We start from the raw sequence: 16,003 nt of genomic DNA on the forward strand, positions 1-16,003 counted from the left end.
CGATCGATCGATATATTTCTCAAACACGTTGTAGTAAATCTCGTAGATTTAGATCTTGGCCCATGACCTCTTGGGAGGTCACAAGGATCGAGCAGTGGTTACAACGGCCAGAAATAATATCACAATCACATTATGAGTTTGTTTATTGCACATAATAAACCACACATAATTATCGTCAGTAATATCTTTACACAAACTTGAATACAATTAATATTACAAATAAAAGCCTCACACACAGTGCATGTCGTTGGAAGGTTGAGCAGAGAGAGAAAGAGACGAGGACAAGCCACAGAGTAAGTACATATGTGTGTTACGTTGTATGCATACCACATAAATATTATATTTCTAACAGTATCATATAAAAGGACTTCATCTGTACATTCTAAAACAGATTTTTATTTATTTTTATGTATAATAGTTTCTGAGTTATCGAGCAAAATGTTGGAAAAAATAACCGAGTACGGAACCTTCAGCGTGCGAGTCTGACTCGCACTTGGCCAGTTTTTTGGTGATGTTATGGGCACTGTCCAACTCCTTGTATTTTTTTTTCAGGAATCCTCGTGATTCTGTGTGGAAGCAAAGATGAGAAGTACAAGGCTCAAAACTTCAAGAAATCCTATGATGACGATGGCGTTCGTCTGTTCAAGGTACCAACATATGTGTTTACTAGATTAATATATACATAGATATAAGCCTCAATAGCTCAACGGTTATAGAAGCGGACTGAAATCCGAAAGGTCGCCGTTTCAAACCCCATCCGTTGCACTATTGTCGTACCTACTCCTAGCACAAGCTTAACGCTTAGGTGGAGGGGAAAGGGGAACGTTAGTCATGATTAAAAATGGCTAATATTCTTTTTTTTTTTTAAAAAAGAAAAGAAAAAAAAAGATTATGCCCACGACTTTATCCGCGTGATCTACTTAAATTTAAACCCCTATATTACGCAATTAGGGGTTGAATTTTCAAAAATCGTTTCTTTCTTTACAGGTAGAAGGTACCAAGCTGGGTGTGGACATGCGAGTCACCCAGATCGAGGAGTCGGCCAACTTACTGGAGGATGACGACATTTTTGTACTAGAAACACCAAGTGCTGTTTACGTATGGAGTGGAAAGGTAATTTTTACTTCTAAACTCAGTCCAGTTAAAGTATAGAGATAGTCTCAGGAGTATCCGCGACAGATTGAGATGGCAATCGAGGTATGAGGGGTGGAACGCCCCGCATACCCGCACGTCAATTTTGATTTTAATTTTGTGTACAAATTAAAAAAGTTTATATTATTCAAGCAAATTGAGTTCGAAAATATTGCGGCTGAAATATCCATTATCTATATTATTATTATAGATAATGGATATTTCATTATTAATAATAATGGATTATTATTATTATTATCTAGAATCTAGATTACTATTTTCTGCATACTTATTTATTCATATATATTACATATATTATATTTCTATTATATAATATATGCATACTACACATATTGTGGTTAAAATTATTTTAAATTATTTTTTAATTTACTGTTGTGATTAGATAATATATATCTAATCACAGCTGAAAATCAGCGTCCTGCATATGATGCAGGACATAATGCTGAGCTGTACACCCATTTGGGGTGGTGTCACAGATGAAAATGTACCTATATTTGTATACTTTGTTTTTATCTGTGACACCAACAACAAATAAATACATTTTCTTTCTTTGTTTCTTTCTTTCACCCGCGCTCGCACGGATCGGTTTAGCTCGGAGGCTGAGCGGGTGTGCGGGACGTTCCATCCCTGATTTCCATTTCAACCTATCGCATACTTATACTTCCAGTCCCAGTCCAGTCTAGTTACTTCCAATTTCAGTTCAGTCCAGTTACTTGCAGTTTCAGTCTAGTTAACGCGGCGGTCTCCGTTTTCGTCGATACTAAAGTTTACTAAAATGGAAATAAGTTAGGAACGCATGGATCGAAAAATTTGAAATTAATATATAATATTTTTCATTATATCCCCTTGGATTTGGTCCGATAAAAACATGATTGGACAAACTTTCCTCGATAGAAAAAAAATCAGAAGTTTGGTCTAAAACCTTAGACTTTTGGGTTTTTCTCTTTAATGACAAAGCTCTTAAAGACGTAACTTTCACCATAGGTGTAAAACAATCAAAGAAAAAATTCGGTCCGATCATTTCACAGTAAGTGCTATATTTCAAATTATATTCTAAATTATTTGATTTCACGCTTCCTCGCTTATTCTGTTCAAATCGCGTACAGAGCGAGTACAAAGAATTTTCGACCCTATTGTTGAGTGTTATGGGCCGTAATTACGTTATCTTGTCAGTCATACCCGTCGCCTCAGCGCGGTAAGACCTGTATCGGGTTTCATAAGCATTTTTTCAGGTGGAATGTCGTAAGAATGCCATAGAGTAGTAAATTAAGTTCTATGTTATAAAGTATTTTTATTTAGGATTTTTCTAGATTTTAAGATAAGTTGATATTGTGCATTTATTATATTAAAAAATAATTTAAGTTTTAAAAGATTTCAGTAAATAGTAGATTGCAGTGTAGTGAAACTAATATTTGGTCGTTATGGACCAGGACTTATAATTTGAAATTAAAAATAAATAGACCAGGTGTGGTGGCGCTCTTTAGGGAAGGCCTATGTCTAACAGTGCGCATCCACAAGCTGATAATGATGATGATGATGATGATGATGATGATCATGATAATTATGAAAATGACATCCGCTTTCAAGTCCGAGATGTTTCCAAGGTTATCTAAGATGTTATAATTATTACTTTCTTCACTTCCTATGCAATGATTCATTTGATAGGGTTCCGTACCTCAAAAGGAAAAAGGAACCCTTATAGGATCACTTTGTGGTCTGTCTATCAGTCTATCTCTCTGTATATCTGTCTATCTGTGGAGACCGCGTATAAGCAAGCGTAGTGTGGGACGCCCTCCAGCACGTTAGACTGATGATATAAAGCGGCTGGCTGGAAGTGACTGGATGAGGAAGGCTTAGGACCAGGTGTAGTGGCGCTCTTTAGGGAAGGCCTATGTCCAATAGTGGACATCCACAGGCTGATAATGATGATGATGATGATGATCTTGATGATTATGAAAATGACATAAAATTTCAAGTCCGACATGTTTCCAAGGTTATCCAAGGTGTTATAATTATTATTTTCTTCACTTGCTATGCAATGATATCTTTCATTAGGGTTCCGTAGGAAAAAAGAGAACCCTTATAGGATCACTTTGTTGTCTATCTGTCTATATATCTGTCTGTATGTCCGAATGTCAAGAAAACCTATAGGGTACTTCCTGTTGACCTAAAATCATGAAATTTGGCAAAAGCCATAAAATGGTTACATCACAAAAAAAAATGTGTTTCAGTTTTCAAAGTAATATAACTATACCAAGTGGGGAATTATATAAAAGGGCTTTACCTGTACATTCTAAAACAGATTTTTTTATTTATTTTGAAGCCTAATAGTTTTTGATTTATGGTGCAAAATGTCGGAAAAAATACCCTAGTACGGAACCCTTGGTGCGTGAATCTGACTCGCACTTGGCCGGTTTGATATGTATATACGTCACTAAGTATTATAAGTCAATAATAAGTTTGACCAAAAATTGTGGTGTCGTAAATGTTTTATAGATACAAAAATAAGTATGTATCTTATTCAATATCCTTCAACTTAGACCTTATTATCTCAGCCAAAAGTTGAACATGTGCAAAGCAAAATTTTATACCTACTTTTTGTCATAAAGCTAGTCCAATTTACAAGAAATAAAAGATCCTATTGTGTTTGCCTTTGTCAGTACAAAGGATCATAATGGCTTTTGTGTTCTCACTCACTTAGACTAACACTGAAATATCGGTGTTAAAATATTTGTTGTAAAACTTACCTTATGCAGTTACTTTTAAAGTATACATCAAATTGTTATTAAGATGAGAGTTACTTCGTTTTGGAATGTCATATATCTATTTATCCGACTGATTTTATTGTTTTGAATCGAAATGTAAGAAAATTAATAAAATCTTACTACTGAAATCGTTTGTTCATATCTTTCATTAGTCCGTGAGAAGTTTTGTTGTACGATAATTTGGTCAATTCCAGATCCAATTTCTCAAAATCCTGTCTTAGTACGGGAATCTATTGCACCTTTTCAAACTTCAAAATCACCACCAGGCTCAGACTCTGCATTGTATTAGTAAGTCGCAGTACTATTTTTGACCGAGCGAAGTAAGGTCTTCAAGCCTACCTACGGGGTAGGCTTGAAGACTTGAAGGGTAGCTCAAAGCTTCTGAATTAGAGAACATAATTACTACAAATTTAAAATTTGTAAATGTAAATCAATGGCCCGAATCTAAAAATAACTAAAAAAAGCTATAAAATATTATAATCTCTTTGTTGACTTCTCGAGCGCACTTGCTTTGTAAGGTAACCATATTGAATAAACGAAAACGAGGATTATAAACAAAACAGCTTTTTATACAAAACGAAATATTTTATAATGTTATTCTGTTATGGCTGCAGGTGCATATAATACCTTTCAGGTGTTTTTGCACCCCTAACGCTTGTAAAATATTTTTTTTACTGTGAATGTTTTGATAATATAGAACAATAGGATTTTACGACCCCGGTCATTAGCGAAATGTAATAAACAGTAACTTGTATGATAGTAACTTCTAGGACTTCATTTGTACATGATGATTGTGGAAAGTGTTGTTGAGATATAAAAATAAGATATAGAATTAAATTTACCTATAAGATGTAAGTAAATATGAATGATTATTATTATTATCAACTAGTAACAAACTTGGACTTGTCCCTACTGTATATAATCTTTCATTCTTATGAAGTATCTTTTTCAAGGCCAAGTTTAATGGTCACCACATTAATGGTCAAAACTGGCAGATAGGTTTATATTGAAAACGTTAACGTGAAATAGACCTTAGCAGCCTTGTTTCATAGCTCAAGTTAATCCATTCATGTATAGCCATCCAGACAGAACCAAAAATTAAAATTGGTGTTATTGAATTTGGGACCTTAAATTAAGGTCATTTAAGTTCATTTTAATCTGATGTTACTGTGTTTTGACGGTCTAATTCTACGAAATTTGATAAAATGTTTCACTGCGGGTTTCAGCAGGTAGGTAATTATGCTCTGAGTCTCGTTATGTATTGTACGAGTTTTTACAACGTTGATAGAATGGTATTGGACCTTAACAGCCTTGTTTTAAAGCTCAATTTCGTCCATACATCTACAGCCAGTGGGGTGAACGGAAACATTGAAACCGGTTGAACGGCAAAATTGAAATCAGTGATTGATAGATACTGAATATTTGACCTTAAATCAAGGGCCTTTAGGTCCATTTTAATCTTGACGTTATTATGTTTTGAAGGTCGAATTTTGTTAGACTTAAAATCTCATACTACGCGCATAAGTTGTAAAAGGATACTTGATAGCCTATTATAAATACATAGATATAAGCCATGTTATGGCTGCAGGTGTATTGAAATAAATATAATCCTTATCAGCTGTTTTTGCAACACCTAACAATAGCATTTTACAACCCCGATAAATATCGAAATGAAATAAAAAGAAACTTTGATAGATAACTAGAGGATGCCCGCGACTTCATCCGCGTGTATTTAGGTTTTTAAAGATCCCGTGGGAACTGTTTGATTTTCTGAGATAAAAAGTTGCCTATGTCAATTGCAGGGATGCAAGCTACCTCAGAACCAAATTTCACACAAATCGATTTAGCGCATGGGTTTTTAGGAATCCCGTGGGAACTCTTTGATTTTCCGGGATAAAAAGTAGCCTATGTCCGTCCACGGGATATAAGCTAATCCTGTACCAAATTTCATCAGAATCGGTTTGTTCGGCCGTGAAAAGGTAGCAGACAGACAGACAGACACACGTTCGCATTTATAATATTAGTATGGATTAGTATGGAAGTATGGATTTCGGTGCTAAGTAATTTAGGCATAACCGAACCAGAAAGTAAAATCGGTGATATTGAATTTGTGACCTTAAATCAAGGACATTTAAGTCCATTTTAATCTGAAGTAAACCCCTATACACACACATACGTAAAACACGCAGGTTGTAAAAGATACCTGATATCATGATTGTAAAGAGATGAATCTAAACTAAAAACAATAGGCATTAGCTATTTCTTGTTAGGTAAGTGTACAAAGCAATAAAAGTATTTAAACTATTGATTGTAAATAATATTCAAATCATTTTAATCAGTAACTAGGGAACACTTTTCACTGTTTACTATTTAATGCCAAGTGGCATCAGTGTGGATTAAAAAAGTAAATAAAACAACATTTTACTTGTAAAAATAATTTTACGTACATGCAATCTTAACACATGTGAACATGAACTTAGCGAAGTCGAATGCAGTCGATTCTGATGTTATATGTAAATACTGCAGTAAAGTACGTAGATTAAAATGCAGAAGTGATGCGATACTGATTAATCTGCACTGTGGCGATTCGCAACCGGTTCAGGGGCGTCTAAGAGAGATGCCGATACAATGTGTATCGCCATCTCTAGATTTGAAATTATGGCTGGTATACCTAGAGGCCTTAAGTTAGTTCCAATATCAGTTCAGTCCAGTTACTTGCAGTTTCAGTCTAGTTAAGTTAGTTCCAATATCAGTTCAGTCCAGTTACTTGCAGTTTCAGTCTAGTTAAGTTAGTTCCAATTTCAATCCAGTCCAGTTACTTGCAGTTTCAGTCTAGTTAAGTTAGTTCCAATTTCAATCCAGTCCAGTTACTTGCAGTTTCAGTCTAGTTAAGTTAGTTCCAATTTCAGTTCAGTCCAGTTACTTGCAGTTTCAGTCTAGTTAAGTTAGTTCCAATTTCAGTTCAGTCCAGTTACTTGCAGTTTCAGTCTAGTTAAGTTAGTTCCAGTTTCAGTTCAGTCGAGATATTTCCAATTAGTTCCAGTTTAAGTCCAGTCCAGTTAGTTCCAGTTCTGTCCAGTTACCTACTGTTATTGCCGGCATGTGAACTATACAAAGTGTAACCAGAACGCTAGCAACAACTTATGGTTAATATTATATTATACTATCTAAACACAGTCCAATGCCAATAATCATTTGCCTTATCATGCAGCTTTAGTGATTTAGTATTTTTCAAACCCGCATTGTATAGCGTGCAAAACTCGTGTCAATGCCCCACCTACGACGCGGCATTGATTTTGAGTGGCCTATTTATGTAACGTTCGTCGACCTGTAGCGTTAGTCAGATGTTTTATTTGCAATATGTTGTGTTTGTTCAACTTTTTTTTGTGGTACGTTATCAATAATCAGTACTATCACCTGTCTTCGTTTATTGCTAGCTAGCGTTCTGGTTACACGTTGTATTACTCCTTTTTTCAGTAGTGGACCGGCGATGGGTTGTGATGATGATGATAATGATGAATGAATGAATGAATGAATATACTTTTATTGTACACCACAAAATTAGTACAGAAAAAAACATACAAAGCTCAACAAAATATAGGTACAATTTGGGGGCCTTATCGCTACCTAGCGATCTCTTCCAGGCAACCAAAATGGTCCAAAGGATATAGCTATAGATATTAGAGGTAGGTGGTGCAAGTATACATTTATATATAGGTAATATTAGAATAAATAAATACATAAATATATAAATAAATAAATAAATACATAAAAACATGTTAAAATTTAAATAATGTACTACTATAAATCATATGATGATCACTTTTAGGGATCAAGTGAGCAAGAGCAAGAAGCGGCCAAAGAATTCGTAGCATCACTGGTCGGTGATGACAGGGAGGTGATAGAGGTCAACCAGGGGGACGAAGCTGAGGAGTTCTGGGAGGTGTTAGGTAAGAAGACCCATCTGGTTCTTTATAAGTCTACTAGATGATGCCAGCGCCTTCGTCCGCGTGGATATAGGTTTTTAGGGTTCTCTATTTCAAAAGGAAAAAACCGGCCAAGTGCGAGTCGGACTCGCGCACTGAGGGTTCCATACTCGGATACTTTTTTTCGACATTTGGCTCGATAAAACAAAAACTATTATGCTTATAAATAAATAAATGAAAATCAGTTTTAGAATGCACAAGTAAAGCCCTTTCATATGATACCCCACTTGGTGTAGTTATCTTACTTTGAAAATTGAAACACATTTTAGTTTTTTTACTGTGATGTTGTTACCACAAATTCACGATTTTCAGATTTATTCCTTTACTTGTGCTATAAGACCAACCTACCTACCAAATTTCATGATTCTAGGTCAACGGGAAGTACCCTGTAGGTTTTCTTGACAGACACGACGGACAGACAGACAGACAACAAAGAGATCCTATAAGGGTTCCGTTTTTCCTTTTGAGGTACGGAACCCTAACAATTACGTACCGAGAGCTTTCTGATATTTTTCGTTTTAACCCTGTATAGAGTATGATTAGTATGGATGGATTGCAGGAGGGCCTCCAGAAGGAAAAGAATTACCATCCGGATGGAAAGTCAACGCAAACCGTCGAGTGACCACTCCCTTATCGCTGACCGCGGTGGCGGTGCGTCCGTCCGGGAAGATTAAATTCGAGGAGTTACCACCTGGATTCACTCAGAAGGTTTATATTTATTGGGTTTATTATTCTAAGGGTGAGATCTATAGAGCGCGCTCTGCCTTTGCTTAGACTTAAGACAGAGTTAAAACGAGACAGAGCTATATCTCTCACATAAATCTGTCTCGTTTTAACTCAATCTTAAGTCAGAGCAAAGTCAAAGTGCGCTTTATAGATTTCAGCCTAAGATCCGGCTATAAAGGATGTTTTTTCATGGAAGATGTACGGTATTAAGTATCTGGCAGAAAGTGCTTTTGACGAATATGAAACTTTACAACTACTTATTTTCTACTAGAGGATGCCCGCGGCTTCGCCCGCGTGGATTTCGGTTTTTCGGTTTTCGGTAGGAACTCTTCAATTTTCCGGGATAAAAAGTAGCCTAAGCCTTCCCCGGGATGTATCCAAAGTTTGTATCAAATTTCATTAGAATCGGTTCAGCGGTTGGGCCGTGAAAACGTAGCAGACAGACAGACAGACATACTTTCGCATTTATAATACTATTAACAAGGATATAACGAGTGAAAAATAAAATCTCAGGCGCCATTTTAACTTTATATGGCAAATATCATATCAAAAGTACGATTTTAGTCCTTATTTTAAAAGGTCCCATTTGACCCATAGAGTTAAAATGGCGCGTGAGAAGACATTTTGTACAGATTATACCTACCTATCTTGGGTACCTTCAAGTCAAGAGTGAATAGGCAACTTCTAGGCAAGCGCATTCCATCTTAGGCTGCATCATCACTTGCTAAGCAGGTCTGATTGCAGCCAGGCGCTAATCTGTAAATATAAAAAACTAGAGGATGTCCGCGACTTCGTCCGCGTGGATTTAGGTTTTTAAAGATCCCGTGGCAACTATTTAATTTTCCGGGAGTAAAAGTTGCCTATGCCAATTACAGGGACGCAAGCTACCTCGGTACCAATTAATTTCATACGAATCGATCAAGTGGATGAGTATTTAGGAATCCCGCGGGAACTGTTTGTTTTTCCGGCATAAAAAGAAGCCTATGTCCTTCCCCGGAAAATAAACCTAAGTCGGTACCAAATTTCATTCAAATCGGTTCAGCGGTTGAGCCGTGAAAGCGTAGCAGACAGACAGACAGACAGACAGACAGACAGACAGACAGACACACTTTCGCATTTATAATATTAGTATGGATGTACCTAATTTTCAAAATGGTTGTGAGTTGTGACGGGTGGATAGATGGACTGCCTGGACGAAATTTTATGGGTGATTATTTTAGTACGAAAGTACGAAGCTCTAAAAAGTGTTTATCTTCCAGGATCTTTCTGACGACGGAGCGTACATCCTGGACGGTGGTGAAGAGCTATATCTTTGGCTCGGAAAGAACATTTCAGAACGTCTCAAAGCTGCCAGACTCAGAATTATTGGGGTAGGTTAACTACGAGTATAACACATAATATCGCTATATCGGAGCCTCGATAGCTCAACGGTTGAAGAGCTGACTGAATTCCGGAAGGTCGGCGGTTCAAAGTTTCAAACCCCACCCGTTGCACTATTGTCGTACCCACTCCTGGCACAAGCTTTACGCTTACCTAATTGGAGTGAAAGGGGAATATTGGTTAAAAAAATATATCGCATACAAGCGGGGATTGACTAAGTTATTTTATAAAAGCTGAAAGTTTCTCTGCGTATTGTCTTCAGCACAGGGAGGAACGATCAGCGACTATGAAGTTTGGATCATGGTGACTTTGGAACATAACAGGTAATAAAGGTGTTAAAAATCTTACGTTGCCGTGCCAACGCTGCGTTTTCCACATTCTTAGGGGTCCGTATATCAAAAGGAAATACGGAACCCTTATAGGATCACTTTGTTGTCTGTCTGTCTGTCCGTCTGTCGTACCTGAACAAATAATTAGTGTTTTCAAATTACAAAGTAAGATAACTATACCACGTGGGGTATCTATGAAAAGGCTTTACCTGTACATTCTAAAACAGATTTTTATTTATTTTAATGCATATAATTTTTGATTTACTGTGCAAAATTTCAGAAAAAATACCGAAGTACGGAACCCTCGGTGCGCGAGTCTGATCACTTTGTTGTCTGTCTGTCTGTCCGTCTGTCGTGTATTATTAGTATTTTCAAGGTAAGATAGCTAGGTATACCAAGTGGAGTATCATATGAAAAGGCTTTACCTGTACATTCTAAAACAGATTCAATGCATATAGTTTTTGATTTACTTTGCAAAGTATCAGAAAAAATACCGAAGTACGGAACCCTCGGTGCGCGATTCTCTCGCACTTGGCCGGTTTTTACAAGATCTATCTAAATAATGTTATACCTATCTTATGCAGGAGTATATTGAAGACGATGGCCTGGAGAGGACTGTCGACTCAGCAATCGTGGTGACCCTGAAGCAAGGGAAGGAACCAGCTATCTTCAAACAGCTGTTCCCTGGATGGGAAGATGATATGTGGGATGTGAGTGTTGAATCTACTATATATTTACTAACCCCCGACCCAAAAAGAGGGGTGCTATTAGTTTGACGTGTGTATCTGTCTGTGGCATCGTAGCTCCTAAACTAATCAACCGATTTTAATTTAGTTTTTTTTTTTGTTTGAAAGGTGGCTTGATCGAGAGTTCCTAGTGATCAAAGAAAATCAGTTCAGCCGTTTGAAAGTTATCAGCTCTTTTCTAGTTACTGTAACCTTCACTTGTCGGGGGTGTTATTTAATTTACACTTGTAAGTTTACATAGTTAATTCAGATACAAGTTAACCCTTTACTGCAATCTCACTTAGTGGTAAGTGATGATGCAGACTAAGCTGGAAGCGGGCTAACCTGGAAGGGGTATGGCAGTTTTCATTAACCCCATACTCCTTTGGTTTCTGCACGGCATCAAATCCGTCCAGTAGTTTTTGCGTGAAGGATTAAAAAACATACACACACACACACACACACACACACACATACTTTCTCCTTTATAATATTAGTGTGAAGTGTAATGATAGCGTGATCTATCGGCAGTTCGCGGGTAGTAGTCGGGTTTTAGTGCTGGTTAACTTTATCTTGTTACTAGCTGATGCCCGCGACTTCGTTCCCGTGGATATAGGTTTCTAAAATTCCGCGTAAAATCATTGCTTTTCCGGGATAAAAACTAGCCGATGTGCTAATCCAGGATATTATCTATCTCCATTCCGAATTTCAGCCAAATCCGTCCAATAGTTTTTGCGTGAAGGAGTAACAAACTTACACACACATACACACAAACTTTCGCCTTTATAATATTAGTGTGATAGTGTGATGATAGTTTGATAGTGTGATCTATCGGCAGTTCGCGGGTAGTAGTTGGGTTAACTTTATCTTGTTAATTTTTCCAGAATCAAGCCTCATACGAAGATATCAAGAACGAGACAACAGCAGCCAACTCTTAGTAAAGTGTAAAATCAAACAAAATTCAATAAAATATTAATTTATTGTACATAAATACAAGTTTTATTTTATTTACATTACTTACAAGATATCATAAAGTTGCCTTCAAAGTACGGAAATATAATATAATATATAAATATCACTTACCCTACTTTTAAATGTCACTGTTCACACTTAGATGTAATATTATATTACATTTAAAAGTAGGGTGAGCTATATTTATATATTATATTATATTTCCTAGTTTGAAGGCAACTTAATGCTCGGGCCACATTAAGGTTAACGTCAATGCCCGACAACGCCATAATTATCGTGATAATTTCGCCGATAGTCAACGTGTTATGGTGAACGCACACTTATCCAAGCTGAACGCGTCGAACGAGTCGAGCGAAACAAAGGAGTTTGGCGAATTCAATAGAGTTCCAGGCCCAAACTAACGGAACCGTGAGCCTTAAGCCCACGTTCACGAATCAAACTTCTCATGCTTGTTCTAGTAAACCAGTCTAACAAAAAACTTCATCAAAGTCTATCAAATAAAGTTGGGAGAAAAAAGATATTCACTTGTGTAACGGTTATTAATAATGTGTGCTTGTGAATAATTACATTTTTGATCCCCATCTTCTAAAAGTATCAGGCTTACACAGAAAAATACTCTGAAAAATATTATTAAAATTAAATGATTTCTGAATCTGACCGGTTTTTAAAAATGCTGGGTCCGAATTCGCCAACCTCCGTTTAGAATTCTATGAAATCTCAGGAAACCTCGCACACTTCCCCGAAGTCGAATCGTCCGAATCTTCAACGCGCGGAAGTATGCGACGCACAAGTTTTCTAGGTGAAATACTTAACTAAAACCACGGAGAGAAGTTAATATATGACTGTCTCTGTAATACAAATGACAAAGACAATCACAAATGAGTCTATGCTTACCGTACCTATCCACGGAAACAAGTTAGTGACATGATCAACCCATTACCGGCCCACTACTGAGCACGGGTCTCTTCTCAGAGTGAGAAGGGTTTAGGCCATAGTCTGCCACACTGGCCCAATGCGGATTGGCAGACTTCACACACCTTTGAGAACATGGAGAACTCTCAGGCATGCAGGTTTCCTCACGATGTTTTCCTTCACCGTTTAAGCAAACAACAAGTTAGTATGCCACTAAAATTGGTTAATGCATACTGAATTTTTTGTCTTTGTCATTTATATGGGATTGAGTAACAGAGAAAGCTCTATATTAACCTCTCTCTCATATAGAAGTTAAAATATTATGAGTTGACAACACACTGGTTGATGATTTGCACCAAGTTGTTGTTCTCCAAAGCGGCCGCTACTCGCTCCTTATCAGCGAGTTGCTTGTTGACGGCATGCTCCGACATGTGCGTACCCTCGGAGACCTCTACGGTGACCTTGAAGCGGCTTGGTAGAGCTCTTAGAAGCTGGACTCTGATAGACAAACCTGAGGAAGAAAATCACACTAATATTGTAAAGCCGAAAGTTTGTATGTGTGTGTGTGTGTGTATGTTTGTTACTCCTTCACGCAAAAACTACCAGACGGATTTGGCTGAAATTTGGAATAGAGATAGATAATATCCTGGATTAGCACATAGGCTACTTTTTATCCCGGAAAATCAAAGATTTTCCGCGGGATTTCGAAAAACCTATATCCACGCGGGCGAAGCCGCAGGCATCGGCTAGTATTCAATACATTTCTCTCTGTACTAATCTATACCAATTTTATAAACTAGATGATACCCACGACTGTCTAAGTGTATCTATTTTTTTTTAAAATCCCATAGGAACTCTTTAATTTTCCGGGATAAAAAGTTGTCTATGTCAATTTCCGGGATGCAAGCTGCCTCTTGAACAAATTTCATATCAAATCAAATCAAATCAAATCAAATCATTTTATTTGCTTAAATGCGGGTTAAATAGGTCTTACAAATTCATATTGGTATCACCACATTTGCCATGGAATGGCGTGCAAATTTCGTGCATGAAACATCAATGGTTAAAATCACTCAAAGTCCATATCTATCTATTTTATGTCAAAAAATTCTTTAAGTTCATAAAAATTGTGCATGTTAAGCCATTTAAATAGCTCAGTCTTAAATCTATTCAAAGGCAACAATTTGATGCTATTAGGGATCTTGTTGAATATTTCAATACTCAACATGACACAATTTTTTACAAAATACTTAGTCCTAGGTATATAGTTCAAAACTAAACGATCAAGATTCCTACTACTACGGACATGATCATAATATGTATTGCTTGCAATTGTAAATAATGACTTGTTTTTTAACAAAGCAACAGATTTCAATATATAAATCATATAAATCAGTTAAACGGATGGACCTTTAAGAATCTCGTGGGAACTCAATAAAAAGTAAATTATGACCGTTGTCAGGATGTAAGCTAACTCTGTACCAAACATTAAAATCAGTCAAACTGTTGGGTTGTGAAAATCTAGCAGACAGACACACTTTCACATTTATAATATTGATATGGATGTGAAAGAGTGTCTGTTCACTAGCTTTTTATAGGCCATCTATTTAAACGATTTTGATGAAAGGTAGAGATAGCTTACATTGCAGAGATAGAGATGGGCTTTTTGTCCCCAAACACATTTTTAAAAACCAGAAATCCACATAGACCAAGTTATGGGGATTACCTACTTGGTGCAGAGATAAACTGCATCCTTCAGGCTTAATAACATATTGGTAAGGACGTCCACCCCCTATTTAGGTAGTCAGGGGTTTGTAGGATGTGCATTATAGGCAATAATTGAAAATGACTTGTTTTAACAGTGAAAGAAACCCCCATCCCCAGTGAAGAAAGTTCCCCATAATGATCTCAAAGGTGTGTGCAGCCTGCCAATCCACACTTAGCTAGCGGGATATACTATGGTCACCTGTCTGTACTATGGACTGTCGGAAACACCTTTTCGTTATAGGTGTTACCGACAGTTCTCTGTGCAGGGCCATAGAGAGCACGGGCGTGGCAGAACAACGAGAACGCCATTTGGGAACCTCAACCTCACTTCATGAAGCCCTCGTCAACCTGGGCGGTCTACTCGGCTTCTGGAGCGAGCTTGGATGGCTGGAGTGAAAACTTCGGCGGGGAGGGGCAACGCATGCACAACAGACGGAAACGTTTAAGTGCGGAAACCAGCCCAGAGAAGAAAGAAAAGAAAAGTACTATGGTCAAACTATCTCATTCTAAAGGGAGACGCGTGCTCAGTAGTGAACCGGCGATGGGTTAGTTTGATGGTGATAAGAAAGTGAAGAAAATTCCTACCTATTAAAGTGGCCATGCTGCAGTGTGGTATAGTAGGCGTAAAATACACATTGACCACATTCTTCTCATTGTCCACGAATATATTGCCTTCCTCCACGACCCTTAACTCCTCTAGGGTTAGGGGATGCTCAGGGTCATTGATATTGCGTATCAAATCAAACACCTCTCTTCGATCTATCTCATCGACTACGTCTTCATCGAGTTCGTTCGAGGTTATTTCGCGCTCTGAATACGTATCGTACACGTTGGGGTTCACATTGTCGGCCGTTTTCGTCATTGTTTTAATTTATTTAAGTGGAAAAATATTAAAATACTCGCCAAATTCGCAGAAAGCGCAAAATTACGCAAAATGCAGGGAAAATTCAGAAAATCCGTGTTTTTGTTTATCTGTCAACTGTCAAAGTCAATGCTGTCAATGTCAGCTTTTGATCACAGATAAATAAACCTAGAAAATGTTTTTAATAATTAAACTCTGGATTCTAGGTGTTTCGTCGATACGCTGATTCCATAGCATTTTGATTTTCGTGATCGTCACAGCCGGCTCCTTTTTCATGTATGGGATACCCTCCTGAAAAATAATTTAATTGAATTATTTATTCAATATTTGGGTTCGGGTCAACGTTTTACACCAAATACCAGATTTGTAACTCATTTCGTCTACGAGCTAGAGACCTGTGACCAGTGGCGTAGCTACCTAGGGGCTA

The 16,003-nt window shown here is 37.3% G+C and overlaps 2 protein-coding genes across 2 annotated transcripts; one reads left to right on the forward strand and one right to left on the reverse strand.

The window, feature by feature from the left end:
- Positions 1 to 551: 551 nt before the first annotated feature.
- On the forward strand, positions 552 to 12,050 carry LOC123879726 (gelsolin, cytoplasmic-like; the record flags this gene model as incomplete). Its single annotated transcript, XM_045927630.1, has 7 exons — positions 552 to 647; positions 988 to 1,113; positions 7,747 to 7,867; positions 8,463 to 8,611; positions 9,889 to 9,999; positions 10,923 to 11,048; positions 11,948 to 12,050. Coding segments are annotated over 7 exons (783 nt in total), but the record flags the coding sequence as incomplete, so codon positions are not given.
- A 153-nt stretch (positions 12,051 to 12,203) lies between these two features.
- LOC123879722 (MIP18 family protein galla-2-like) lies at positions 12,204 to 15,704 on the reverse strand. Its single transcript, XM_045927622.1, has 2 exons — positions 15,300 to 15,704; positions 12,204 to 13,458 (listed from the first exon to the last, which is right to left on the reverse strand). The coding sequence occupies exons 1-2, from the start codon at positions 15,574 to 15,576 to the stop codon at positions 13,268 to 13,270; spliced, it is 468 nt and encodes a 155-aa protein (XP_045783578.1). The 5' UTR covers positions 15,577 to 15,704; the 3' UTR covers positions 12,204 to 13,267.
- Between the last annotated feature and the right edge of the window lie 299 nt (positions 15,705 to 16,003).

This window comes from Maniola jurtina, chromosome 28 (assembly GCF_905333055.1).
Source record: "Maniola jurtina chromosome 28, ilManJurt1.1, whole genome shotgun sequence".
NCBI lineage: Eukaryota > Metazoa > Arthropoda > Insecta > Lepidoptera > Nymphalidae > Maniola > Maniola jurtina.